General features: G+C 66.9%; 1 protein-coding gene across 1 annotated transcript; it reads left to right on the top strand.

Annotated features, from left to right (window-relative positions):
- The first annotated feature begins 351 nt into the window (after positions 1–351).
- PFKL (phosphofructokinase, liver type) lies at positions 352–26,345 on the top strand. The gene is made up of 22 exons (XM_042998843.1): positions 352–484; positions 5,724–5,797; positions 8,713–8,790; positions 11,197–11,386; positions 12,093–12,258; positions 12,685–12,729; positions 12,934–13,042; positions 15,024–15,119; positions 16,064–16,156; positions 17,346–17,471; positions 17,872–17,936; positions 18,492–18,555; positions 19,752–19,898; positions 20,145–20,215; positions 20,655–20,742; positions 21,660–21,812; positions 23,207–23,371; positions 23,755–23,816; positions 23,960–24,071; positions 24,637–24,736; positions 24,825–24,930; positions 25,906–26,345. The coding sequence occupies exons 1-22, from the start codon at positions 400–402 to the stop codon at positions 26,051–26,053; spliced, it is 2,343 nt and encodes a 780-aa protein (XP_042854777.1). The 5' UTR covers positions 352–399; the 3' UTR covers positions 26,054–26,345.
- Positions 26,346–27,103: the final 758 nt, after the last annotated feature.

The raw sequence follows: 27,103 nt of genomic DNA, 5'->3' as shown, positions 1-27,103 counted from the left end.
CCCGGAACTGCAAACACTCAGGGGTGCGGCAGGGGGCTGTTTGTGCGACCCCCGCCCCCAGGCCTCCCCTCCCGCCCGGGAAAGCTTTGCTGCAGGTTGACGGCGCCTGGACTACAGACGCGGACCCCGGGTAACGCGGCGCGTTTGCGGATCCGAGAGGTTTGGGGACCTGAACAAGATGCCAGGTCGGGCCGAGGTCGCAGGGTCCCCGGGCGGCGGGGGTGCTGCCGGGCATCCTCGGACCCGGGCCTGAGCCCGCCCCGCGCCGCACTCCCCGCCCCGCCGGCGCCCCCGGCCGTGACCTCACACGTGGCGCGGGGCGGGGACAGCGGCGCGGGGCGGGCCCGGCGACAGTGCGCGGCCCCGGCGAGAGCGAGCGCGGCCCGTGTCGGCGCCGCCATGGCCACCGTGGACCTGGAGAAGCTGCGAATGTCCGGGGCCGGCAAGGCCATCGGCGTGCTGACCAGCGGCGGCGACGCGCAAGGTGGGCGCGGGCGCGGGGCCTGTCGCCGGGCGGGGGGCGGGGGGCGTCCGCCGGTCCCCGGGTCCCTCCGCGCACGCCCGTCCCCCTCGGCCGCGACCCGGGGGCGCGCGGCCCGCCGACCCCGCGCTGCAGCCCGCGCCCCCGGTGCCGGCCCCCTCGCCGCCCGCCGCGCCCCGACCGCCCTGACCGCCCGCGGACGTGCCTCCGGCCACGGCCTCTGCGCCCCGCCCCCGCCGCCGGGGGTGTGTCTGCGCGGCCGCCCCGGGATGCGCGCTCCCCGCGTCCCTTCCGGGCAGCACGTGTCCGGACCCCGTTTCCCGGAGGTCGCCGAGCCGAGGTCACTTGGAGCTGGACAGCCCCCTCCCCCCCTCCCGCAGGCGCGGAGAGCCTCGCCCTTCCTGGTTCCGATACCTGGGGCCTTCGTGCTGCCCCCGAACCGCCGCCTCCCCGGCCTTCGGGACAGCTCTGCCGCCGCACCCCCTCCCCCGTCCCCGCCCCCGTCCCGGGTTGGCAGCGCCGGGAGTGGCGGACACCCAGAACAGCCCTTCTATTTGGAGGCCTGGGTGGGGAAGAGGGCAGGATCGGAGATGTGCTGGGTGGAGCTTGGGAAGTTTTCTAGAGCTGTTCTCACCTGCTTTGTGCAGGGGAAGCCCAAGCAGCCTTCTGGTGGCCTGCCCTCCCCCCCATCCCCCCACCCCGGGGGTTGGGGGGGGGCCTACAGCCCAGGCCTGGCAGAGCTGGGCTGCTGTCTCTCCCCGAAGCCTGCTCTTGTCCTCGGTGCTGCGCGGTGGGCCTCTGGGCTGGGAGGGCCGGTGAGGCACCTGTCCTGAGTCCCAGGAGGAACCCGGGACTGCTGTGCGGTGGGACCAGGTCTGCCTCCCTCCAGATGACGGAGTGCAGACACACCCCTCTCCTCCCCTGACGCCCCATTCCCCATCCGGAAGCAGGGAAGAGGGAGGAGGAGGAGGCTTTCCCAAGCCCAGGAGGGCAGAGTCAGCTGCTGTCTCCAGTGTGTGCTGAGCCCTCTGGGCCTGGTGTGGTCAGCGGGCAGCGTGCCCTGCTGCACGTCCACAGCCCCTCGTGGCCAGAGCACTTGGTGCCCGTTGGCCGGGCCTGTCAGCTCCTGAGGGCATGGCCCAGGGGCTGAGGTGAGCAGCCGTGGAGTGGAGGGAGGCCTTGCAGAAGCATCACCCGTGAGATCAGACCACGGGAAAGGCCAGACACATCCCAGGAGGGCTGGATCCCTGACTCCCTTCTTCCATGATGGAACGGCAGCCCCTGAGGGGTTGAGAAGGTGAAACGGCACGCGTTTAGGTACAGGTGCAAAGCCCTGTGGACGGCAGGGCCTGCCCTCTCTCGGCACAGACTGAACAGAGGCTGGGGGATGGGTGGGGGCGGCTAAGGGGTCAGAGAGCAAGGGTGCTGCCCGCCTGACAGGCGGAGCGGGTGAGAGCGGAGCCTGTCTGAGCTGCGGGTCTCCACTCGGCCAGCCCGGCCCTGGTGCCTCGGCCCATCTGGGCCGTGCTTCCTGGACGCCGCTGCAGGGTGGCTGTCCGTGCACCTGCGTGCTGACCGTGGCCACCTTGCCTCGACCCTCTCCCTGCCAGCGTCCTCACTTCCCCAGACCCGGGCGGCCTCTGCGTCTCTCCTGTGTGCTCTCTGTGACGTGTAGGTGGGGGACCTAGGTACCACAGACTTCCGGTTTAGGGCTGAGGGCCGACGCTGGAAGGAAGGTGCAGGGGCCAGCTGCTATTCCGGGGAGAGTGGAGCCTTTCTGTCCCGTAAGGCCCGAAACCGGGCAGTGGGTGCCCGCCCTGGGCCAGCCCGCTCTCTTGCCAGGGCTGCCCTGACCATGTCGCTCCAGAGGGCAGGTTCTCGGTTTAAGGGTTCCCCATTGCCTTCCAAATAAAGGCTGACCTCACGGAGACCTGAGGGCACCACATGTGCCCTCCCGTGTGGGTGCCGGGCAGACAGCCGCCGTGCAGAGCGGGAACCGTGAGGTGCACTTCCCCCGGATGCCAAAGTCTGCATTTGTTGGAAGGTGCGAAAACCAGACACCCTCATGGAGCGGAGGGCCAGACCTGGTCATGGTTGGGCCGTGACCCGAACACTTCCCCGGGGCCTTGGTTTCCCCTTCTGTAAACAGAGGGGAGGGCGGGGGGCAGCCTCACCCTTCCTGTCAGCCAGTTGTTCAAGGACACAGGAGCACTTTGTGCAGAAGTGACTAGAAGGCTATAAAATGGCACGGTCTGCCTACCGCCCCCACCGTCGGTCTCCCCTGGGGTGAGCGGGGCCCTTCCTGCCCCCCAGAAACACGCAGGACCGGCCTGTTCCCGGTGATCGGTGATCGGTGTGGCCCGGGATGTAGGCGAGGACCCGCTCGCTCCCCTCCCCCTCTCGGCGTCCCAGCCGCCTCGGCTACAAGTGAACCCACAATTAAAGTTGCTTGTCTGAGCCCAGTGTCACTGCATGGCCACCACTTTCTCACATGGTTTATTTTTCTGGGAGCTGCTGAAAAAAGTCACGTGATGAGCAGATGCATGGACTTCACAGCAGTCCCTCTGGCAGCAGGGGGGTGGGTGGGGGGGGTCCCAGGGGTGGGCCGGGAGGGGGGTCTGGGAGGGGGATTCAGCATCCGGGAGGTGGCAGCCTCCTGCTCTTCTGACCCCCCTCACCATCCCCCCCCCCCCCCCCCGCGGCTTAGGGCTGGGTTTATTTTGAGAAAGAAAAGCGGATTAAAGGACAATTAAAAGGCCCTTTTAAGACGCAGCACAGGGAGTTGTCCAGGGCAGGAGCAACCCGCCCTCAGGCCGGCCTCCGTGGGGACAGCACAGACCTGCTCTGAGTCTCGCTGAGACAGAACCGGGTCTGAAAGGCTGAACGTGTTAGCATAGCCCCGGAGGCCCTTTGCTGTCCGGGGCTCCAGGCGGGCCCGCCGGGCAGGCTGTGAGACGATCGTGACCGCGGGGCTGGCCCGTCCAGTGGCACGCACAGCCTGGGGCACCCAGAGAGACCTCCAGCTGGACGGTGGGCCTGGGTCCCCAGCCTGTGCCCTCCCACCCCCCGGTCCCCACCCGTGCCCTCTGTCCTCACCTCCTGTGTCAGAGGTGGGGCTTGGACCTTGAGCCTGCAGTGGGCCCCAGCTGGCCTCGCCCCAGGGTACCAGGGAGCAGAAAGCCTGGGCCATCCAGGGCCAGTGAGCCAGGTGTCTGGCTGGGGGCCCGGGGCTGGGGTGGGGACGTGGGGGGAGGGCGCTGTGCTGGTGTCTCATCGAGGGCACCCCAGCTGTCGGGTGCGCGGTGCCCTCTGGGCCCCTGCCCTGGTTTTGTTCTCTGGCACTCCACTTCCCTCCCTTTGGGGGTTCATGGGACATTTGTGATTCCTTTAGAGATAGGGTTCTCTCGCTGGCTGGCCTCTGTGCTCTGCCCCCGACATCTGGGTGCCCCTGCACTTGGACCCCCTGGCCGTGGACATCGGGCAGCAGGACCCTCCGCTCGCTGTGACTGAGGAGGTGTCCGGGGTACATCCTGCTGCTGGCCTCCCCCGCTGGGGCTCCCCAGGTCCCCTAGCCTCCCTTTGAGACCTTGGCTTCCCGTCTGTAGAATGGAGAGAGTGGCGGGCACACCTGCTTTCCGGGGAGCCCCGTGCCGTGAGCCTACACTGGCTCCTCCTGAGGGCCGCCGTGCAGCTGGGGTGTCTGGGGCCTGCTGTCTCCCCACTCCCTTCCAGGCCGCACACCCGGCGAGGCTTGTGTAACCAGGGTAAAGGGCCAGAGATGTCACTTTAGGGTCACCACCAGGAGCCCACACACTGTGAGGGACCCCAGACGCCGTGGAGCCCCTGCGGGACACTGAGCACATAGGCCCTGCCTGCCTCCACCAGCTCAGGGGCCAGAGAGGGGGGCTCGGGTGGCTTGGACGCACCCAGTCTTCCTCCAGGGAAAAGGCTCCGTGAGCGTGGGACAGCACGGGATGTGTGTGCGTGTTCCAGGCGGGGACTGCCAGGGAGGAAGGCGGGATGAGCAGGGGGGTGGTCCTCTGGGGGAGACCAGCCTGGGGCACCTCCGTGATCTGGCCCCCAGACCCAGTGTCAGAAGATGGGACCCAGGGGGCGTGGCTCTGGGGCCACTGGGCAGGGTCCTTGTGGCCTTTGCCAGCCTCCGTGGCTGCCGCTGTGACCATGTGGCCACTGGGACACTTGCTCCCTGGGCCAGGCCCCGTCCCACCATCAGAGAGCAGCGGGGGGACCACTGTGCAGCCCCCACAGGGCCGCCCCTAACAGCTGCACTGCATCTCATAAGCACCACTGGATGCTGGGGCCCAAGGTCATGGTGGGGGCCCGCGACCCCCGTGGAGGGGACCTCAGGCAGACCCCTCTGCCCTCTGTGGGTGTCAGTCTCAGAACCAGCCGTGAGGAAGGGGGCTGAGATTCCTCTGGGCATGGAGCATTTCCCTCCTGCTGCCCCTTCTCCTGCCCCCAGGCAGCTGCCAGGACATGGGGGGTGGTGGCTGGGCGACGGGGAAGAGGGGTTCCTGCTGAAGTCTGGTGGCTTCTGTTTGCACGTGTGGGCTGGAGGGCGGGTGCTGGGGCCCACTTAGCTGCACTGCCTGAGGCTGCTGGGTCCCCTGGTAGAGGCCGCCCTGGGGACACCGTCCTCTCCCTGGCTCACAGCCCTCCCCCGGGGGTGGGGGGGCAGGGAGCTCGTGGCCTTGGGCCAGTGGGCGCTGTCCTTGGTTGGCTCCCTGAGCTGCCCCCCAGTGCCATGGGCTGGGGGGGTCTGCAGCAGAGGGGGAGAGATGGGTTTGGAAGGTGCTGCCCTGTGTCTCACGGCCCCTGCTTTTCATCTTGGGCCAAGCACCCACCTCGTTGTCCTCCCCCAAGGGCAGGGCCTGGCCTGTGGGTCTAGGAGGCGGGCAGGGGGCAGGGGTCGCTCTGCTGAGCTGCAGGGGCCGCACGGGGAACCTGGGAGCGGATGAGGCCGTAAAGGGTCTGGAACGTTTGCACACACCTGGTCTCTGGCTCGGGCCGAATCAGGCCTGGCGCTGGTTTTCCTTGTCGCACCCTGGCAGCGTCTCACTTCCGAATGCTCCTGCTGCGGCTCACCTTGTGCCTGACCGGGCTCCCCGGGGCTGGACCTCGAACTCCTGGCTCGGTGCTCTGTGAGGTGCAGGGGAGGAAGGCCCCGGGTCCTGACGTGTATGTACCTCCACTGATGGATGTCGCCCCGACCCCCTTGCAGGTATGAACGCGGCTGTCAGAGCTGTGACGCGCATGGGCATCTACGTGGGAGCCAAAGTCTTCCTTATCTACGAGGTGAGGCGCCGTGCAGGGTCTCTGGCCCCCACACCGCCACTAAAGGGGGCCGTGCACGGTCGGAGGGACTGGGCCACCTGGCCACTGGTCATGGTTTAGAGAGCAGGGATGCTGACGTGGGGGCTGGTTAGGCCGTGACAGGCGGGGAGGGGCTGGGCCCTGGCTCTGGGGAGCCGGTAAGGAGCCCATCCTGGGTGCCTGTGGGGGGGACCGTGGCCCTTGACATGCGAGAGGGTAGGAAGCTGTGGCCCTCAGGGGTTTGGGGCCTCAACCCCACCAGTTGTCCTTCTGGCCGCTTCCTCTATCCACTCAGCCCTCCTGTACCCTTAGCAGCACTGGGCACACCGTGTGTGTGAATTTCCTAGTAATAACAGCTCGGCAACAGAGTATCACCGGGTAACAGAGTATCACAGGGCAAGAGCATCCTCCCTCCATTTTGTTCTGCAGAATGGAGGCCCCTTGCCCCCCCCCCCACCTATTTCAGGTTTGGGGTGACCCTTCCCTCCAGCCTGGTGCCCCCACACCCACACATGTTGAATCCCTTGCACTGTGTTGCCTGTGTTGTGTTACTTTGTTTTCACTTTTGACTAGGACTGTAGCAAACTGTAGCGACCCCCATCTTCCCTCCCACTGCGGGCTGGCTCTGCGGCCCCTTCACCCCCGCCCCAGGGTAGGCCGGTCCACATCCTGCGCTGGGTGGTGCAGGGATGTCGGAGGCAGTGAATGAGTGAGCGGTTAGGCAGCCCCCTCCCATGGGGCTCTGGACCCTCGGACCGGGCTTGGGTGGCTGGGCTCCTGCAAAGCCCCAGGTCTCAAGTCTCAGGAGCCCCACAGGTGGGGCCCACGCCCTGGTAATGGTCTAGAATGTTCTGGGGGACAGGGTGGGATTCTCAAGGGAGTGGCCTCGTTCCATGGACAAGCAGCCTCCAGACAGGGAGGTCCCGGCCCCTCCTCCCTGGGCTTGTGTATGCGTGACAGGTGTGTCCTTCATCTCCGTGATCTCCGTTTCTTCTGTTAGGTGGGGATGTCGGGGCACAACTGCTGTGACATCATGAGTGAGAGCACTTGTCACACAGTCGTGACACCACGAGGGCTCAGGAAGAGGGATTGCTTTTACTGGCCCAGGAACCAACACCAGACCTCACAGATTTGCTGCCAGAGGGCTGGGCCCGCACATGGGGCTGGAGAGGGAGAAGGCTTGGGGGGCGGGGTGATACGAAGTGCATAGGAGCATGCAAAGACATTCTGGAAGATTCCGAGGCTAGGAAAGGACAGTTGTGTCAGTCAGACTTTGATTTCAGCTGAGGGGACCGGCTGTCTCGGGGTTCCCGGGGATGCTGGGCGCACAGTGGGGCAGGGGCCAGACCGGCACTCTGCTTGGGCTCGGTGCCCAGTCCTGGGCTTTTGCAGACTGAGATCTTCCTGTTTGTAGCTGCTTGCTCTGGGCAGCGTCTGCTGCGGGTTTTCAGGTCATTTTCCTGCCTTTTTCTGCACAGGTTGTGGGGAGGGGCTGGCTTGTGTCCCAGTGGCAGACAATTCTGGAGGGAGTCGGGGAGGCAGGGAGGGGTAAAGGTCCTGGCCTGGCCTAAGTGAGAGAAAGTAGCTTCGTGGTCCCTCAGACGGGGGGCCTCGGTCCCTCTGTGGCCCCAAGGACCTTCTTCTGGTTCTGGCTCCTGGCAGGGGGGTACCTGCCCCCCACCTCCACCCCCAGGAATGGGACCATTTGCCCTGTCTGCCCCAGAGCCCCGCCGCCCAAGACCCTGCAGCCCCGGGTGATGAAACAGGGTGAACTGGCTGGAGGAGATGAAGCAGAGGGGGCGGGGCAGATATCCAGAGCCACACTGGGCTCTGGCCCCAGGCAGGACAGTGGCTCACTCGCGGCTTCCCTGGAGGAGCTGGGAGGGCTGCAGGGAGGCGGTGGCCCTGTTCCGGTCAGCGCAGTGGGGCTGAGTCTTTTCGTTGTTTATAAGTGCACGTGCCTTACGTCCAGACAGTATGGAGACCTCCAGTTAAGACAGGTGGGCCCCCTGATGGCAGAACAGGCAAGATGCTGGAACAGGCCTCCTCCCAGGGCCGTCCAGGAGGCAGGTGGCTTGTGTCCCAGGGAAGCAGCACAGGGCCATCAGGGAAGTCAAGCCAGAACCACCTGCAGGGACTGACGCGCAGCCCCCGGGATGGAGACTGGCCCAGAGGTCCCGGCCGAGTTGCCGGTGGGCGGGGAGGGGACCACGAGCACGTGTGGCCATGCGGTCCGCTGCTCACGCACCAGGAGGCCATGGGCATCCCCCTTGGGCGTGTGTGTTCTCAGCAGCCTCGTCTCTAAGCCTCAAACTGGAGACCTCCCACATGCCCGTCAGCAGCGGACGGATCGCAGCCCTATGGGACCGCATGATGACAGGGACCCGTGCAGACACCGGGCTGAGGGGGAGGAGCCAGACTCAGACGCTCTGGCTGTTCCCCGCCCCCCCCCCCCCATCCAATCAATCCCTTTAGGAGGCAGGATTGCGGCTTCCTCTGCGACGAGGGTCCCGGGCAGAGGGCCGCTGGGCACTGGGCTCGTTACCGGTCTGGGTGACCTGGTGTGCGTGGCTCCAGAACTCAGCAGGCGGCCGGCTCCGGCACCAGCCTCCGCCCTGTGTAAACTCTCTGATAAATAGGCTCGCGAGCCCTGCAGAGGGTGTTCTGGAAGGACCAGCTGGGCACCTGGGTCTCTCCAGCCAACAGCCCGTGACCGCTGGCTGCTGGGCACCCCGCTTCATCACCCAGGGCCCGGGGCTTGGCGGGGGGACCTCGGGGGGCAGGACCCGTGGGCCCACTTCCAACCAGACGGGGTTTGGGCAGAACACCCCAGCGCCCTGCCCGCAGCCGACGGTGCTGTGGGGCGCCTGTCTCGCCCCGTCCCTCTCTGGTTTCAGGGCTACGAGGGCCTCGTGGAAGGAGGCGAGAACATTAAGCAGGCCAACTGGCTCAGCGTGTCCAACATCATCCAGCTGGTAAGGCCTGCAGTGGGACGGCCCCTTCCTGCCCGAGGGCACGTGTGTAGACACGTGTGTGCACGCACATGGAAACACACACGCACGCCTTGCACCTCGGGCGGCTAGGCTCCAGACTGACCAGGTCATCGGCTGCTCCGCGGTCATGGGGACACGGTGGGCTCTGCGACAGGAGATGACGGAGCTTTCAGCGCAGGGTGGGTAGGGGGGCAGGACTCTTCGGGAGAGGTGTGCCGTGGCCTCTGGACGGCCTCTCCCGGCCTCCACCTGGTTTTCCCCGTGGTCATGGTCCTGAGCTTCCCGGTGACTGAGGCGGCAGGCAGGCTGCTGCTGTCCTTCCCCACCTTGCCGGGGCCAGGGGCTCCTGGGAGGGGTGGTCTTTGCCCCCAGAGCTGGGTTGTGTGCATCCTTGTCACCTGTTTCTCCCAGGCTGCCAGCTGACGCCCTGTGTATTCAAGTGGCCAGTTATCATCATGAGCCCCGAATGGGTCAGCGGGAGTGGTGGGGGGCCAGGGCTGGACCCCGGTGCCCAGGCATGGCCACCCCACCAGTGCTGCCCACCCCTCCTGCCCAGGGCAGGCGTTACCTGTGGACCTTGCCCCCCCCGGGCACCTGAGGGATAGGTCCAGTTTGCTGTCCCTGTTCCGTTCAGTCCACTGGGGTGGGGATGAGCTTCCTTCTCGGGTGTCATTATACCCGCCTGACCCCCCCCCCATCCTGGAGTGGGGCTGCAGCCTGGCCACTCCCCTGTCCTCCACCCCAGGGGTCTAGGGAGGCGTCCCTCAGGCCTCAGACCCCGATCTGGCCATTTGCTTTTCTCTAACCCTGTGTCTGAGGGTGGTTGTGGCCTCTCTGCTCTGAGTGAGCAGCCCTGGGGAGGGGGCTTTGGGCCGAGTACTAAACTGGGCTGTGAGGCTTGTCCAGAGGTTGGCAGGTGGAGGGAACTGGAAAGAGCTGGTGTTTGGGGAGGAGTAGGGAGCCCAGAACATGGAGGCAGGAGGGAGACAGAGGGGGCAGGAGGGAGGCAAGAGGGGGCAGGGGCAGAGGAGGGAGACAGAGGGGGCAGGGGGGAGGAGGGAGACAGAGGGGGCAGGAGGGAGACAGAGGAGGCAGGAGGGGACAGAGAGGGCAGGAGGGAGACAGAGGGGGCAGGGGGGAGACAGAGGGTCATAAGGGGGCAGGAGGAGACAGAGGGGGCAGGAGGGAGACAGAGGAGGCAGGAGGGGACAGAGAGGGCAGGAGGGAGACAGAGGGGGCAGGAAGGAGGCAAGAGGGGGCAGGGGGGAGACAGAGGGTCATAAGGGGGCAGGAGGGGGCAGAGAAAGCAGGAGGAAGACGGAGGGGGCAGGAGGGGGCAGGAGGGAGACAGGGTGGGGGGGAGATGGAGTAGGAGGGAGACAGGCAGGAAGGAGACAGGGGGTAGGAGGGGGCAGGAGGGAGACAGAGGGTCATAAGGGGGCAGGAGGGGGCAGAGGGGGCAGGAGGGAGACAGAGGGGGCAGGAGGGAGACAGAGGGGGCAGGAGGGGGCAGGAGGGAGACAGAGGGGGCAGAGGCGGAGGAGGGAGACAGAGGAGGCGGGGGGAGGAGGGAGACAGAGGGGGCAGAAGGGGAAGAGGGAGATGGGGTGGCAAGGGGGAGGAGGGAGACAGAGGGGGCAGGAGGGAGACAGAGGAGGCAGGAGGGGACAGAGAGGGCAGGAGGGAGACAGAGGGGGCAGGAGGGAGACAGAGGAGGCAGGAGGGGACAGAGAGGGCAGGAGGGAGACAGAGGGGGCAGGAAGGAGGCAAGAGGGGGCAGGAGAGAGGCAAGAGGGGGCAGGAGGGAGACAGAGAGTCATAAGGGGGCAGGAGGGGGCAGAGAAGGCAGGAGGGAGACAGGGGGCAGGAGGGGCTCCCGGGAGGAATGCTGGGCATTTTCAGGAGGGCCCCAGGGAAGCTCCCGCCATCTTCCTTTCCCGCCCCGAGGTGCTGTTGGGGGCACACGGGGAGGATTCGCTCTCTGCCTCCGGGGTGGTGCCCCTGCACCAGCCCGCTGACTCAGGAGTCTGGCCGGAGCCTGTGAGGGCCGTGTGCCGGGGGAGCCCGGGACTGAAGGCAGGTCCCCCTGGGGCTCGGGGAGCTCCCCGCATCGAGCCCGCCCGTGTGCACACGTGTACTTGTGTGCTCACGCTCATGTGTACATGCGTGCACACGCGTGTCATAGATTTCCGAGCCTCCTCACTTCCTGACACGGGGAGATCCTTCTCCTCGTCGCAAATACCAGGAGAAAGGCACAGAGAGGTGGGGACGCGTGCCCAGGCTTCCAGAGAAGTCCCTGGCCTTCTCCGAGTTGTGCGGGGTCTGCCCGTCCCTCCCTGCCCCCGCGGTGCCCCCACGGCGCCCCCAGGCTCCCTCTCGTCCCCACAGGGCGGCACCGTCATCGGCAGTGCCCGCTGCCAGGCCTTCACCACGCGGGAGGGGCGCCTGGCGGCGGCCTACAACCTGGTCCAGCGTGGCATCACCAACCTGTGTGTCATCGGCGGGGACGGCAGCCTGACGGGCGCCAACATCTTCCGCCGCGAGTGGGGCAGCCTGCTAGAAGAGCTGGTGGCAGCAGGTGGGTCGGGGCCGGGGGGGGCACGGCGGCCCCAGCACCCCTGTGCCACCGCTGCAGGGCAGTGGGGACGGGCCGGTGAGACGCGCCTGGCCGCTGGCCGCTGGCCGGGAGGAGGGGGCCCGGCCCGGCCCCAGGTCAGGGCAACCCCGGCCGTCTCCGGGAGCCTCGGGCTGGGCTCGGCCGGGAGTGAGGAGGTCAGTGATCGAGCCCAGGGCCTCTGGGAGCGCAGCGTCGGGGACCCCCGGGCAGCGTTTGTGCTCCTGGTGGGGACGAAGGTTCCAGGGTGACATCCTCGGCTGTGTGGACACGCCCTGTCTGTCCCTGATTCCCGGGCGTGGGTTACAGACCTGGTCACCGTTCGCGGGGACAGAAGAACTAAGCGTTGGTAACGAAAGACAGAGTCCCAAGGTTGCCAGTCGGAAAGTGACCTCTTGGAGTTCAGTTCGGTGGCCCTAGTGGGGACCTGGCGATGAGGGGTGCCCCCTCCAAGGCTCTCTGGGAGGCCTCGTGGCCTCAGCGTCTGCGGTTCAGCCGCCCCGCGCCTCCCCCACCCCTGCGGCAGGACCTGGGGACCCGGTGCGGTACAGGGGGCCTCTGAGCCTGGGACCGGCGGGGGGCCACGCTGCTAGGGGGCTGGGGGTGGGCGACAGGGGGCCAAGGGAGCAGGGTCAGGCCGGCGGGGCCTCAGGGCTGGCTCCTCGTGCAGGCAAGATCTCGGAGAGCACGGCGCAGACCTACTCACACCTGAACATCGTGGGGCTGGTGGGCTCCATCGACAACGACTTCTGCGGCACCGACATGACCATCGGCACGGACTCGGCCCTGCACCGCATCATGGAGGTCATCGACGCCATTACCACCACCGCCCAGAGGTGAGCGAGCCCCCCTTCCCCCGCCAGCGAGCCGCATCCCGTCTCCCAGCCACGGGGCCCCAGCTGTGCACCCGGTCTCCGCTAGGCCGCCCGCCAGCCCCGGAGCAACCGTGCGTCCCCGAGGGGCCTTCAGGCTGCCGGCGGGGACCCCCGGGCCCAGGCAGGGTGCGTGGCCTTCGGCCCCAGGAGCAGATCAGTGAAAACCGAGGCACGGGTGGCCCGCACTGCAGGGTCTCGGCTGCCCGGGGCGTGGGAAGGGCCGTTTGTCCTACATCTGCTGTGTCACCAGGGCGTTTCCCTGGCAGGGCGGGGGCCGTGGGCGGCGTGGCACTGCCCCTGTGCCCGGGCTGCTTCTGCTGGGCTGTGCCCGCTCGTGCAGCTGGTCCGGGGGCGGCACTGACGCGTCCCCCTGTTCCGTGTCCACAGCCACCAGAGGACCTTTGTGCTGGAGGTGATGGGGCGGCACTGTGGGTAAGGGGACCGCCCTGCCAGGCGGGAGGGGGGGGAGGGGCTCCTGGGGAGCAGGCCTGGGGCTGCGGCGCCTCCGCGGGGCCCGAACGGTGCAGGTGCTGACTTGGTGCCGAGGGACTGGGGGCTCGGGTGTGGGGAGTCCCATCACAGCTCACAGCGACACCCTGCCGCCCGCTGGAGCCCCTAAGCGTCCTGCTCGCCCAGGTACCTGGCCCTGGTGTCCGCCCTGGCCTCGGGGGCTGACTGGCTGTTCATCCCCGAGGCGCCCCCCGAGGACGGCTGGGAGAACTTCATGTGTGAGAGACTTGGGGAGGTGAGTGTGTGGGGGGGTTCTCCTGGAGGTTCCTGCCGCGAGCCGCTGGGACGCAGAGAGATGGGTGTCCCCCAGGAGCGTGGCCTTGGGCAGAGGAAGCAGGGGAGGGCGCTCAGGACGCGGGCCTGGGCGGGCCTGGGCTCGGCTCCTTGGTCGGTGCTGACATGGGGAGGGGGCAGGCGTGGGACACGGTCGTGCCGGCCTCCGGGGGCTGTGGCCGCTGAGCCTGAGCCGAGGGAAGTGGCCTCATGACGATGGGTGGATGGGACACCGGGCAGTGACCCCAGCAGACGAGGCCCCAAATGGGCCGTGGAGGCAGGATGGGGAGGCAGTGGGGGCTGAGGCTTTGTCTGGGGGGAAGAGCAGGGTGTTTGGAATACGGTTCGGGCCCCCCCGGATGGAGCCTGCCCTGGGGACCCCCAAGATGCCCCAGCCGGCACGGGCTGGCCCCTCAGCTCAGGGCTCTGTGGACGACAGGAGGACCCTGAGGTGGGGGGACTATGCTGGGAGTTGGGGGGGCCTTCAGATCAAGGGGCTGCGGTCTGGATTTGAGGCAGGGGGCCTCGCGGTTGTGCGCCGAAGTTCACGTTCAGGCCAGGACTGCGACCTCGGGGCGAGCACAAGGCAGCCCAGGGGCTTGGCCCTTTCTTCAGTTCAGGAGCCCCTGGAGGTCAGTCTGACGGGTGCGCCCGGGGCTGGCTCTCGAGTGTCCCCGTCCCCGTGTGACGGTGAGGGTGGCATCAGTCTCATCCACTGTGGTGTTGCCTCCAGCCCCTGGGCCTTGCATCTCTGCCCAGGGCTGGTGAAGCCGAGGGCAGGGCCACGCGGAGCCCAGCGGGTGGGGCTGGCCGGAGGCCCATGTTGTCCTTGGGTAGAGTCCGGGGCCTCGTGGCTTTGACCACGTGGAGCGAGGCTCTGTAGCATGGTCTCTGGCTGACCTCGGCCTTGGCTCACTCGCTGCGACTTTGGGGCTGGGCCTTTCCTGAGGTGCCTGCCCTCAGGGTCAGTTCTTTCCTGCTGTGTGAGGCCCTCGGGCCCTCCCTAGGCTTCCCTGAGCCTCAGACACCCTCTGTGAGGTGCGGGTGCTACCCCTTTTTTACCCACCTCCCCGCCTCTTCTGTTCCACCTGCGGCCCTGCCTCCGGCTCCCTCACCTCACCTGTACCAGCATCACCTCCTCCAGGCAGCCCTCCACTCCCACTTGTCCCTCCCACTGCCCTGGACCCCACAGGAGCGGCTCAGGCCCTGTCTTCTCTGAGGCTCTTTGGATGCTGTGGGGCAGACACGGCTTGTCGGCCAGAGTGAATATTTTGTATGCTTTCGAAGAAAGAAATGATTGAGAAGTGTTCTCCCCAGAGAGCTTTGGATTTGTGATGATTAATCCCACCAAGGGCTGGTGCAGGATGCTGTGGGTCCCCTCGGTGCCCCATTGGCCCCTCCACAGCCTGGGGAGGGGGTCTCACGCCAGCAGTGCTGGGTGTCCAGGGAGGCCTGGGTGGTGGCCAGCGCTGTGAGGTCACTACATTCTAGGGCTAAGAAAACGGAGGCCCGGAGGCCTGCCTCAGTGTGTCAGGCCATATGCCTGAGGATTGATTGGCTCGCGGACCTAAGTTCAGGGTCCCTCTGGCCCCGTCCCAGCTCCTGGCTCCCGAGTCCCGAGGGGCCTGCAGGTGTTCCCTGGGAGCATGTGCAGCGACCTCCCTGTACCGTCTGCCTGGTTCCCAGCCCCAGGGCCCCCCGTCCTCCCCTGTTGCCCCCACCTGCCAGGTGTGCGGGCAGAGAGCCCTCCTCCAGCGCCTCCCCCACCCCCGGGGCGGCAGGGGGGGCAGGGTCCCCGTCGGCACATCTCAGTCCACGCCTCCCCTCTTCTCATGTGGATTGTGGGCCCCTTGGTGTGGACCCCAGGGAGGCTCGCAGACGGCAGGTGTCCCGGGTAGATGTCTGCAGGCGGGCCGCTGAGCCCTGGGGCATCTCTGACCTAGACTCGGAGCAGAGGGTCCCGACTGAACATCATCATCATCGCGGAGGGCGCCATTGACCGTAACGGGAAGCCCATCTCGTCCCGTTACGTGAAGGACGTGAGTTTGGCGGGGGGTCACATGGGGTGGGTGGGGCCTCGGTGGGATGGGCACCCCTTTATCTCCAGTGCCAAGTGCTCTTGCTGGGGCCCGTCCCCAGCACCCCATAGACAGCAGGCTCCTGGAGGGAGCTTCTTCATTCCCGGTGATAGCCAGATGTGGGGTAGGTGTGCCAGGGGCCCCCCGAGAAGGCCTGGCCCCGAGGCTGAGGTGTGGCCCCACATCTGTCGCGAGCCGCCTGCCCCTGGCTCCCAGTCTCCATTCAGAACACGTTCCCTGCAGGGCCAGGCCCGTTCCCCATCCCAGAGGCCGAGTCCAGGCCCCCAGTGCCATCCCAACGATGGGGCCCTGCCCCTGCCGGTGACCCCTCGGGGGGACGGTGACCCCCACCCTGTGCAGGGCTCACGGCCGAATAACAGACTGCGGGGAGCCCTTCTTCCCTGTGACCTCCACCCACCTGCCACGGTCCACCCCCCGGGCCCCGGGCCCCCGTCCTGACAGGGCACAGCCCCTGGGAGCCTCTCCTCCCTTTCTTGGCTGCCACCCTGTCCGCGTGTCCCCGGTCAGGAGCCAGCCCACCTGTGTGTCTGCACAGACTCAGGGCCTGGGGGAGCCTGACCCGGGGGGCTGAGGACCAGGATGGTGCCAGCAACAGGACCGGGGCTGTAGGGACACCACCACACGTCCACACATGCAGAGAAATGCCCCCCCGCCCCACGGGAGCTCCACATGCACACGCACACACGCCCCGTGGGCACGAATCCTGAGCCGGCTCACGGGGCCCTGGGGGGCTGACACCCTGGTATCCCTGAGATCGGGAGGGGCGAGGACCAGGGTTAGGGGCCCGTGGGGTGGCAGGGCAGTGAGGGTGGGCGCTGAACCCAAGGACCGCCCCCCCGCCCCCCCCCCCCCCCTCCCGGCCCCGACTCTCTCCCAATGAGCAGCTGGTGGTCCAGAGGCTGGGCTTCGACACCCGTGTGACTGTGCTGGGCCACGTGCAGAGGGGAGGGACCCCTTCGGCGTTTGACCGCATCCTGGTAGGTGGGGCGCTGCTCTGTCCCGGGCGTGCACGAGTGGGTGAGTGCGGCGGGCATTTCCTCACTGCCGCTGGTCTCACAGATGAAATGGAGACAGGGCCCCTCCGTTTCTGTGTGGGGGGGAAACGCAGGGCTGGGGACCTGTGTCCCCGCCCCTCACCTCAGCAACCTGGGCTCCCGGGCCTCCCCGTGATGGCTTTTGGCCCCCGGAAAAGGGGGCGGTGCGTGGAGGGCAGGACCCCGGCTCCGCCCTTCTAGGGTCTGAAGTCTGGTGGTTCTGAGTGTGGCCCACAGTGCCAGTATGACAGCTCTTATGACTTGGGGGAGGCCCCCGGGAGGCAGAGACCTGGCCTGTGGCCTGAGTGCCGTCACCGCCCTGATCACTGCTGGGTCCCACCTCGTCTCTGCAAAGTGGGAATCCTGTGCCACCAGATGGAGACAGGGTCTGGGGCCCGAAAAGTCCCCACGGGTGGTAGTGTCCACACACGAAGGCTGGTTACCCTGCGCCTGGGGCCTGCACCTGCCTTACCCAGGAGACCCCGTGTGCTGTCCCCCTAGTGCCACACAGAGAAGCAGGGACACTGAGCCCGGACAGGGGCCTTGCCCGCCTGGCTGGGCACTTTTTGCAGCCTGCACGAGGCTTCAGCACTTGGGAGAGCCTCCTGAGGGCCCCAGGACGGCGGGACGGAGCACTGTCCTCGCAAACCTGGGGGGCGGAGATGTGAGGGGACGGGTCTAGGTGTCCCCTGCTTACGAGAACAGAGTGGCCTGCCAGTTTCGTAGATGCTGGTGGAAGACACAAGGCGCCCGGGTCAGAGACAGAGGAGAGCAGGTCCTGAATGTCTTGGCCAGCCCAGCGCACCGGCCCTCCTTCTCACGCATGCTGAGGTGTGGGGCGGGGACACAGGAGCCGTGACCTGGAGCCCAAGCCAGCAGCCTTGTTAGAGCAAAGAGCGCTGGAAGCCCGTCCCGCCTCCCACCCGTCGCCTCCCACCCGTCAGGCTGAGCGACGGTGGTGTCTTAGCGGGGCTGTCCGAGACCCCGGAGGGGCTGTTGTGGACGGTGGTCACATGAAGTCATTTCTGGGATCACCTGCTCCAGAAAGCTTGGACCGGCCTGTGTGTGGGTGCACGTGGCTCGGGGGTGGGCCGCCCCTCCCTGAGCCCCGCCCGCCCCTCTCCCTGCTCAGAGCAGCAAGATGGGCATGGAGGCGGTGATGGCGCTTCTGGAGGCCACTCCCGACACGCAGGCCTGCGTGGTCAGCCTGTCGGGGAACCAGTCCGTGCGGCTGCCCCTCATGGAGTGTGTGCAGGTGGTGAGTGCCCAGCCCCGCCTCGGGCCGGCCGGGGTGGGGGCGCTCCCTGCAGAGATGCCTCCGGGGGGGGGGGGCTTTGCCCCCCTGCTCTGCTCACCTGCTCCCTTCCCGGCTGGCCGGGACCACCCGTCCCTCCAGGTCCTGTCAGGGCACAGGCCCCGTCCCCACCTCATGTCCCCACCCTGTCCCGCTGCTCCCCTGTCACATGCCACCTCCTGTCACATTTCGGGGTATCGGGGGCCTACGGCCCTCCAGGGAGGGGAGGGAGGCGTGAGCGTGTCCTCAAGGTGTGCCCCACGAGAGGTGTGGGGGCGGCCGAGCTCACTGAGCTCCTGGAGTCGGGCGGCGGCCGTGAGCGTGCCCCGGGCCTCCTCCAGCCTGTACCTCTCTTTTGGTGAAGACAAAGGAGGTCCAGAAGGCCATGGATGAGAAGAGGTTCGACGAGGCCATCCAGCTCCGTGGCAGGTGAGGGGCTCCCGGGGCCCGGCGCCGAGCACAGTCTGTTTGTTCCACAGGCCCTCGGCCGACGCCCACGTGGCTGTGCCCCTGGCCCTCAGGGCGCACGCCCTGGCAGAGACCCTTCCTTCCGAGTGTGTGTGGCCAAGCGTAGGAGTGGGGCAGCAGGACGGAGGCTCAGGGTCCCTGTGACGGGGGAAGCGGGCGGGCTGCGAGGTGGACGGGAGCTGCCACGCAGGGTGGAGGGGAGAGGGGTGGCTGGGGCGGGAACCCGGAGGGGCGTCCACAGAAGGAAACGGTGGGGGTCAACCTGCAGCGGCCGGGAGGGCTGGACCCGCAGCACCCCCTCCCCACCCCCCTGCACAGGCCGGATGCGGGGCTGTCGCTTTGCTAAGAGGGGCGTGGGGGCCGTGCTCTTCGGGGCTTTTGGTAGCCACCAGAGTGGGGTGGTGAGCCACGCCGGCGTCCAGCTTCTTCGTGGCCGCGTGGTGGGGCCACGGGCTGTGCTGAGCTGTGTGGCTGTGGGCTGTGGGCTGCATGAGGCATGACCGGCTTCCCTTCCAGGAGCTTTGAGAACAACTGGAACATTTACAAGCTGCTCGCACACCAGAAGGTCTCCACAGAGAAGGTGAGGGGGGTGAGCCGCAGGGCCCTCGTCACTGTCACCTCTGGAGCCTGCCCCTGGGTCCGCCCGCCCGCCCGCAGAGCCGGGGTCTGCCCCGGGAGCAGGAAGCTCTGAGCTGGCCCTGTGGACCCTCCCTCCTGTCTGGGTCAGAGCCATGAGCTGAGAGGCTTGGCCTCTGCCTGACCAGCGGGTCCCAGACAGCCGGCGTCTGGGCCTGGAGGTGACCTTGGCCGGTCACGTGTCAAACAGCTGGAGGAAATTAAGTCAGGCCTATAGGCTTAGGTCAGGACAGAGGGGAGCTAGTGCTTATGAAATGTTATAAAACAGCCCAAAACCTCACGAAATGGGCTTTCTTCAAAATAAGAATGATAACGGGACTTGTTTCTGAAACCCGGGGACGAGGAAAGGGTCCCGCTGGGACCATCCCAGGCAGCGGGGCCCTGGCCCCCATCTGTCCCAGGGGCTGGTCAGGGACAGGCCGTACCCCCAGTACAGCAGAGCTGTCTCCATGTCCCCTCCTGAAACCGCTGGCGTGACCACATCTGGGGCCACAGGGCTGTGTGACCGGGACCCACCAGAGCCACACGTGACCACGGAGTGCTGGCCACGAGGCTGCCTGTAGCAAGGTGGGCTGTATGTGCCACACGCACCGGGTTCTGGGGACACGGTCTGGAAAACCGTGGAATAATCCGTTGGTAATTTCTTAGGCTGATTCTAGGTCGGGGTGATGTTTTGGTTACCTCCCGCAACTCCGGTACTAAAATAGCATCACCCGCTTCTTTGCACTTGATGAATGTGGCCCCCTCCGCTATGCATCCGTGCCGCTCGCCAAGATCTTGGGGCGCTGGCTGCTCTGAGCCCAGGGTGTGGGGTGATTGCTGGAGGCTTCGGGACAGGCGCTGGCTCTGGCCCGAACCCGCGCGCTGCCCCCCACGAGCTGCACTTGGCCGAGAGCGACCAGAGGACTTGAGCTGATGAGCCGGGCGGGCCTGCGCTGTGGCTCATTTGGGTCTCTGCCAGGAATTTGTGGGACAGATGTGTGCCCTTCCCAGCGGAGTCCACTCGCTGGACGGTGTGCAGGCAGGCAGGGGAGCCTGGCCCCTTTTCCGGGGGCCGCCCCCTCGCTGACTTGTGTCTGGGCCGGCTGGCTCCCACCCAGCCCCGTGCTCACGCTGCCGTCTCCTTCCTCTTGTCTGAAGACCAACTTCTCCCTGGCCATCCTGAACGTGGGCGCCCCGGCGGCCGGCATGAATGCGGCTGTGCGCTCGGCGGTGCGGTCTGGCATCTCCCAGGGCCACACGGTGTATGTCGTGCACGATGGCTTTGAAGGCCTGGCCAAGGGTCAGGTAGGTGCGGCTGTGACGGCAACCACACAGTGGTTCCGGCGCGTGTGCCGGTGTGTTTATAACCCACCCCCAGCTTGTAACAAGGACCGGGGGGCTCACGGTAGAAGTCTCAGGCAATGCCCCGGGGCAGGTCCCTGAAGAAAGCGGATGAGAGGCCCTCGGGAGAGGGGCCTGGGGCTCTGCTCTGACCTGCAGTGATGGTCAGCGCCTGGCCCGGCCCCCTACAGCTGCACCTCCCCACCGCAGGTACAGGAAGTGAGTTGGCACGATGTGGCCGGCTGGCTGGGCCGTGGCGGCTCCATGCTGGGGACCAAGAGGTGAGCTGCTGGCTGACGGGCCCGGCTCCCTGGCCACCGTGGGCAGCGGGGGGCGGGGGATCCAGAGGCAGGTTCAGGAGGAGTGGACGTTGCCGGGGGAAACCAGCCCTGTGGCCTGGACTAGGTCCTCGCTTCTGGCTGGCGGCCGGCCCGCGGTGGGCTGCACCCCCTCCTGAGACCAACTGTGCACAGGAGAGTGGCCCAGGTGGCCCCCCGCCCGCAGAAAGCATCTTGTCAGGCAGCTGGCGGGCAGCTCCCCCTCCCCTGTCCCACCGTGGGCCCCACTGACGCCTGGGCGCTGAACGAGAATCACAGCAGCACATCTAGGGCTGGCAACCCCCCACCGCCCCCCCTCGCGTCTCGACCAGGTGCGGTGTGGGAGCGTGTCCTTCTGTCCAGGCGCTCTGGGCCACGTTTATCTGACTTCTGTCCACTGCAGGACGCTGCCCAAGAGCTACATGCAGAAGGTAGTGGAAAACATCCGTACCTACAACATCCAGGCCCTGCTGGTCATCGGCGGCTTTGAGGTGCGGGCCACTGCAGGGGACCAGGTTGGGGCAAGGACCCTGGAGAATGTCTTCTCTGCCTGGGGCCGCTGGGGTGGCCCTTCTGGAAACCCCTTGCTCCTGGCTGGGGAGTCACACGGGTCAGCCGACTGATGGGGCCATGGGGTTCGGTGTGGTGTTTGGCTCTGGGAAGGTTTTTACCTTCTCCTGTGGGCTTCACAGAGTTTAAATCGGTGCTGGCGCCCGGTGCTGGAGAGGGGGAGGGGGAGGGGGAGGGGAGAAGCAGGCGGGGGGGGGGGGAGGTGGGGGGGGCAGCTCTGACCTTCTGAGCAGCAGCTCCTGGTGGGGGTGGGCAGCCCCAGGGCAGGAAACCCTGTGGCCTCCTGGCCCATCCCCACTCTGCTCTGGCCTGTGCCCCGCCTGTGAGGTGGGGTCCCAGGGAAGTGGGGTCCCAGGGAGGTGGGGTCCCTGGGAGGTGGGGTCCTGGGAGGAGGGCTCTGGGAGGCGGGGTCCCTGGGAGGTGCGGCCACTGGGAGGTGGGATTCCTAGGTGGTGGGGTCCCTGTGGCAGCTCGCAGACATCGTGTTGTGCATGGTAGGCCATCGTTGGTGTGACATGGTGCTTGGCCAGCCCCAGTGACAAATGCCCATTCTTGCCCTTTTCCTGAGGTGCCCCAGGCCCCCTGCAGCCCGCACGGTGTCGATGGTGGTCCCAGCAGGGTGGGCGAGTCTCCTTCCTGTCCTCCTTGGCGCCCTGCTTCCCTGGCTGACGGGCTGCGGAGCCCCTGGTTGGGGTCCGCCGGGTCGCGGCCCCGGGGTGGTTGCAGGGGTCCCGGCACCCAGCCCCAGGCACATAGCGCGTCAGCTGGGGAGCAGGGCCGAAGCAGCCCCGGCCGGGAGCCCGCCTTCGCCGCCCAGCGCCGCCTTATGCGCCCGCAGGCCTACGAGGGGGTGCTGCAGCTGGTGGAGGCGCGTGGGCGCTACGAGGAGCTCTGCATTGTCATGTGCGTCATCCCGGCCACCATCAGCAACAACGTACCGGGCACCGACTTCAGCCTGGGATCGGACACCGCCGTCAACGCCGCCATGGAGGTAGGTAGGGTGCCAGGCTGGACGCGGGCGGGCGTGGGGTGGCCCCAGGAGAAAGTGGCGAGTGGCACGGTGGCGAGCTCCCAGGTGGGCTGTCCCTCGAGGCCTCATGGGTGGCACGCAGGACTTGGCTCTGGGGTCACTGCGGTGTGGGGACGGTGGCTGTCAGGGCCAGAGCTGACTCAGCTGAGCTAATGCACGTGTGGACGTCGGGCCGCGGTTCTGTCCAGTGAGCAGCCACACGTGGACTGGGGGGAGCCCAGCCCCGTGGCTGGGACATGGGAGGGTGGGCGCTCCGGAGAATGTGCTGTCACTAGAGCAGGGCTGGCCCCATTTGGTGTTCCATGGGGGCCTCCTCACGGCTCTCTCCACCTCTAGACCTCTCCCACGCCATCCGTGGCCCCACAGGAGCCCCGCTTTCCCCCAGGGTCCAGCACTTCTGTGTTCGGGGGGCCCCGGGGACTGAACCCAAGCAGCTTCTGCGTCACGCTAGAGAAAGGAGAAAGGAGCTGACCCGGACCTGTGGTCTTGCAGGGGTTTTCTTCAAATTCACCCCACCCCTGCCATCCTGGCAGCTATATAGGGGCCACCCATGGCTCCTCTGAAACTTCTGTGCCTCTGCCCCTCACCAGCACCAAACATCGTCCTGGTTTTTTTGCCTCTACGACAGGAAGAATTGTATCGTTTTCCTTTGTACCTTGATTTTTGATGAAGTTGAACTTTTGTTTCTATATTTATTGCCCATTTATGGGTTTTATGGAAAATTACCTTTTTCTGTATTTTGTCCATTTTCCTCCTGGTGAGTTTTCTTTTGTATTTGTCAGTGCTCTTTATATATGTAGGACACCGATCCTTTGGCAAACATTGGAGCTATTTCCTCCACTTTGCTGGTTGTCCCTTACCTGGGGCTTAGCCTCATGGTTCAGATCCCACTAACCCACTGGTCTTGTTGGTCCCTTCTCAATTCTTTGTTTAATGTTATAATTTTTTCTCAAACTCTGAACATTTGGGTTAGAATCATCCTGTGTTGCATCATCACTGGCATCTGCAGGATGTGTACCTTCACGTGTCGCCTTGTCCCTTGTTACAATGACCCTACAGTGGCTGGAGCGTCGCTCCGTGTACAGATGAGAGGATTGAGGCCCAGCGTTTCCCTGGCCCCACGTCAGAGCCTCCCGGCCCCATCCCTGGCCTCCACACGCTAGGTGCCGGAGACACCCCCGTTGTCCCCCGGGCGAACAGTTGCCCCGATTGAGGACCTGGTTCTGAAGGCCCTGTGGAAAGCATGCGGTGTGGGCTGTGACACCCTGGGCAACTCTGGGGGGAGACCCGGGTCCCTGAGGGGCAGTGGCTCCCTGTGGCCCACGGGGAAGTCCCTGACCACCTCTGGCCCCCAGAGCTGTGACCGCATCAAGCAGTCGGCCTCGGGGACCAAGCGCCGCGTGTTCATCGTGGAGACCATGGGGGGCTACTGCGGCTACCTGGCCACCGTGACGGGCATCGCCGTGGGGGCCGACGCCGCCTACGTCTTCGAGGACCCTTTCAACATCCAAGACTTAAAAGTGAGCCGAGCCCTGAGCCCTTCTCCTGCCACAGATGTCCCAGCGGGGCTGAGCGGGGGTCCCCTCCTGAGGCACACACGAGCCAGGCTGGGGGCTCCCCAGCGCCTCCTCCCCGACCCCGTGCAGACCTCCACCCAGCGTCCGTGTTGTCGCTGCCGTGGCCCCCTGGCCCCAGCCACCCACCCGGCCTCACGGCCCAGCCCCATCACCCAGGGCCCCGCCGACGTCAGTCGACCTGCGTGCGTCCCCATGACCCCTGGGTCACAGTGGCCCTGCGGTTAGCCTGGGCTGTTCCTTCCCAGACAGCCTTGAGGCTGTGGGTGGGTGCTGTGCGGCTGCCGTTCTCGCTCCGGGCTCACCCCGTGTACCCCCCACACCCGCAGGCCAACGTGGAACACATGACCGAGAAGATGAAGACACACATCCAGAGGGGCCTGGTGCTTCGGTGAGGCTGCCGGACCCGGAGGGTGGCTCGGGGCTGCTGAGGGGCGCCGGCCCCTCCCCCAGCACTGGTCTGTGGCCGGGCCCGGGGGGCGGGGGGGCTCAGCGTCTGGACGAGACCCGAGCCGGCCCCGGCCCTCTCTCCAGAAACGAGAAGTGTCATGAACACTACACCACGGAGTTTCTGTATAACCTGTACTCCTCCGAGGGGAAGGGCGTCTTTGACTGCAGGACCAACGTCCTGGGCCACCTGCAGCAGGTAGGGGCCCGGGGGCCTGGTTCTGGCCTCTGCCTCCATCTGACCCGAGCTGAGGGGCCCCGGGAGGATATGGCAGGATGGGGACCCTTCCCTGTGCACGACCTCGTGGGGCACCCGACCCTTCCCCCTCATGCCCGTGCTTACCTGCCCGTCACCCCTCCGTGCGGCTGAGGGGTGGGGGGTGAGGCTCCTGTCCGCCTGAGTCCTCACCACCAGGACAGGGCAGGGCTGGGACCCCTGTGGCCACCTCCGCCCTGCCCGGTCCCCTCCTTCGTGGCCTCCTGGTGGCCCTGCAGGAAGCCTGCACTGTGCGGGGCCCACAGAGGCCGCCCGACAGGACGGGCAGCCCGGCCTCTGGAGATGGCCCTTAGGCTGGACTGGGGTAGACAAAGGGGCTGGGGCGCCGCAGACAGAGATGCAGGGAGCTTGGACGGGATGGGGTGTCGGGAGCGGGGAGGGCTCTCCTGCGGTCACGGTGGGGCCGTTCTGCTGGGCTCCTGCCAGAGCCCACCCCCCCCCCCCGTCTCTGGCGCAATGGAGGCGCCCTCACCCACTGCATTTCCAGGGCGGAGCTCCGACCCCCTTTGACCGGAACTACGGTACGAAGCTTGGGGTGAAGGCCATGCTCTGGATGTCGGAGAAGCTGCGGGCCGTCTACCGTAATGGTGCGTATGTGGCAGGAAGGGGTGGTGGCTCCGGGCCTGACCTCGCCCTCTGCCCGGACCCAGGGTTCAGGGCGGCCTGTGTCCACAGGGCGGGTGTTCGCCAACGCCCCCGACTCAGCCTGCGTGATCGGCCTGCAGAAGAAGGCGGTGGCCTTCAGCCCCGTCACCGAGCTCAAGAAGGACACCGACTTTGAGTGAGTGCCTCCGAAGAGAGGGGTGGCCTGCCCAGCCACGCTCGGGCCCTGACCCCACAGGGCTGCCCCGTCTGCCCGCCCAGGGCCAGAGCAGTGATGACACCCAGGCCTGAGTGGGGGCTCCTCCCATAGGGTGGGGTCAGCGGGCTGGTCCGGCTGCGGAAACCCCCCTCGCTCCCCCAGCCAGCCTGTGCTGAGCCCCCAGAGACGGACACCCCAGAGACCGCTGCCAGGCTCCACTCCAGGCGGTCTCCCGGTGCTCAGAGGATGGGGTGCCCGGGTTCTCAGAAGATGGGGTGTCTGGTGCTCAGAGGAGGGCTTGTCGGGGTACCCAGAGGAAGGGGTGTCCGGTGCTCAGAGGAGGGGGTGTTGGGGGTACTCAGAGGAGGGGGTGTCGGGGTACCCAGAGGAGGGGGTGTTGGGGTGCTCAGAGGAGGGGGGTGTCGGGGGTGCTCAGAGCAGGGGGCGTTGGGGGTGCTCAGAGGAGGGGATTTCCAGTGCGCAGAGGAGGGGGTATCTGGTGCTTAGAGGAGAGGGTCTCTGGTGCTCAGAGGAGGGGGTGTCCAGTACCCAGAGGAGGGGGTATCTGGTGCTTAGAGGAGAGGGTCTCCGGTGCTCAGAGGAGGGGGTGTTGGGGTGCTCAGAGGAGGGGGTGTTGGGGTGCTCAGAGGAGGGGGTGTCCGGTGCTCAGAGGAGGGGGTGTTGGGGTGCTCAGAGGAGGGGGTGTTGGGGTGCTCAGAGGAGGGGGTGTCCGGTGCTCAGAGGAGGGGGTGTTGGGGTGCTCAGAGGAGGGGGTGTTGGGGTGCTCAGAGGAGGGGGTGTTGGGGTGCTCAGAGGAGGGGGTGTCCGGTGCTCAGAGGAGGGGGTGCTGGGGGTACTCAGAGGAGGGCGTGTCCGGTGCTCAGAGGAGGGGGTCGGACCCCTCCGGTGCTCCGAGGACGGGTGTCCCCAGCGCTGACCGCACCCTTCCGCCAGGCACCGCATGCCGCGGGAGCAGTGGTGGCTGAACCTGCGGCTCATGCTGAAGATGCTGGCGCATTACCGCATCAGCATGGCCGACTACGTGTCCGGGGAGCTGGAGCACGTCACCCGCCGCACCCTCAGCATCGACAAGGGCTTCTGAAGCTGCGCCCCGGCTGCCTCTCCCCGCCCCCTCTCCCCCTCCCTGGAGTCTGCGGGCGGGCGGTGGGCGGGCGGGGGCTAGAGCCCTCTGGGTCTGGCCCCACGGCTTCCCCCTCTCTTCCGCTGCCCGCCGGGGGGAGTGCTGCCCCGGGGGGGGAGAGGGGGCCTCCGTGCGGGGACACCACTGTCCTGCTGTGGGCCCCGCTGTGACCCTGCTTCTGTGTGCACTGGCCACCCTGGAGGAGAGCTTGTCACCTTTTCTGGAAATAAAGTCACCTGACTGTGGAGGGTGACCAGTCTGTGGGGAGCAGGCCCTCTGTGATCTGGGGCGGTGGGGGGGGGGGGGTGGCAGTGGGCAGCTGGTGGTGCCCCCCGACCTGCACACACAGGGAGGGCCTGGCCTCCCCCAGGCTTGGGAGCATTTCTGAGCCTGGCTCTGAGCCCTGGGTCTGACCTGGAACGGTCCCCAGGCTGCCCGGGCTGGGGTCTCGGCAACAGAGCCAGAGACCCAGGGGCAAGCGGCTGATCTGAGCGAGGGAGTATCCGTGGAGACACTGGGAGGTGGGCGACGAGGGAGGCAGAAACGTCACCCGCTGATCCATCCAGCACAGGTTCTGGGGGTGGCATGGAGGCTTGTCTGCAGCATGACGCGGCACCGGGATCTCGGGAGGAGAAGCTGAACCTCAGTGACACCACCTGCACTTCTGGGCACCCCCCACCCCCGCCCCGTTCCTCCTGAGGTCACCGCACAGCACACTTCTGGTCCCACTGTGGTTGCCTGGGCACCTGCCCTCAGCACCTGCCGAGGCTCAAGAGGAGGGCCTGGGACCCACGGGGTTTTGTGGGGAGCCCCTGGCCTTTGGGGCTCACAGGCCACATCCAGGGCTAGGGTCCCTGCTGGGGCCCGCTGTCCCTCCGGCTGCCTGCACCTCCCGACCTCCTCGGCAGGGTGCGTGTGGTCGCTCCCCGGGGAGCGGCAGGCGTGGTTGGGGCCCCTGCCGGGGGACCACACCCTCCTCACCGTGCGGGGCCCCAGAGCCTGAGGGCTCCC

Source organism: Panthera tigris, chromosome C2, assembly GCF_018350195.1.
Source record: "Panthera tigris isolate Pti1 chromosome C2, P.tigris_Pti1_mat1.1, whole genome shotgun sequence".
NCBI lineage: Eukaryota > Metazoa > Chordata > Mammalia > Carnivora > Felidae > Panthera > Panthera tigris.
The sequence above is the reverse complement of the archived record's forward strand: the minus strand, read 5'-3'. Positions and strand labels throughout refer to the sequence as shown.

What these genes read in the sequence shown, in the direction of transcription:
- PFKL (XM_042998843.1), top strand. Translation starts at nt 400, where the DNA reads ATGGCCACCGTGGACCTGGAGAAGCTGCGAATGTCCGGGGCCGGCAAG. An exon ending in CGTCCCGTTACGTGAAGGAC is followed by an intron (nt 15,120 to 16,063) that starts GTGAGTTTGGCG and finishes CCCAATGAGCAG; the next exon opens with CTGGTGGTCCAGAGGCTGGG. An exon ending in TCCTGGGCCACCTGCAGCAG is followed by an intron (nt 24,072 to 24,636) that starts GTAGGGGCCCGG and finishes CTGCATTTCCAG; the next exon opens with GGCGGAGCTCCGACCCCCTT.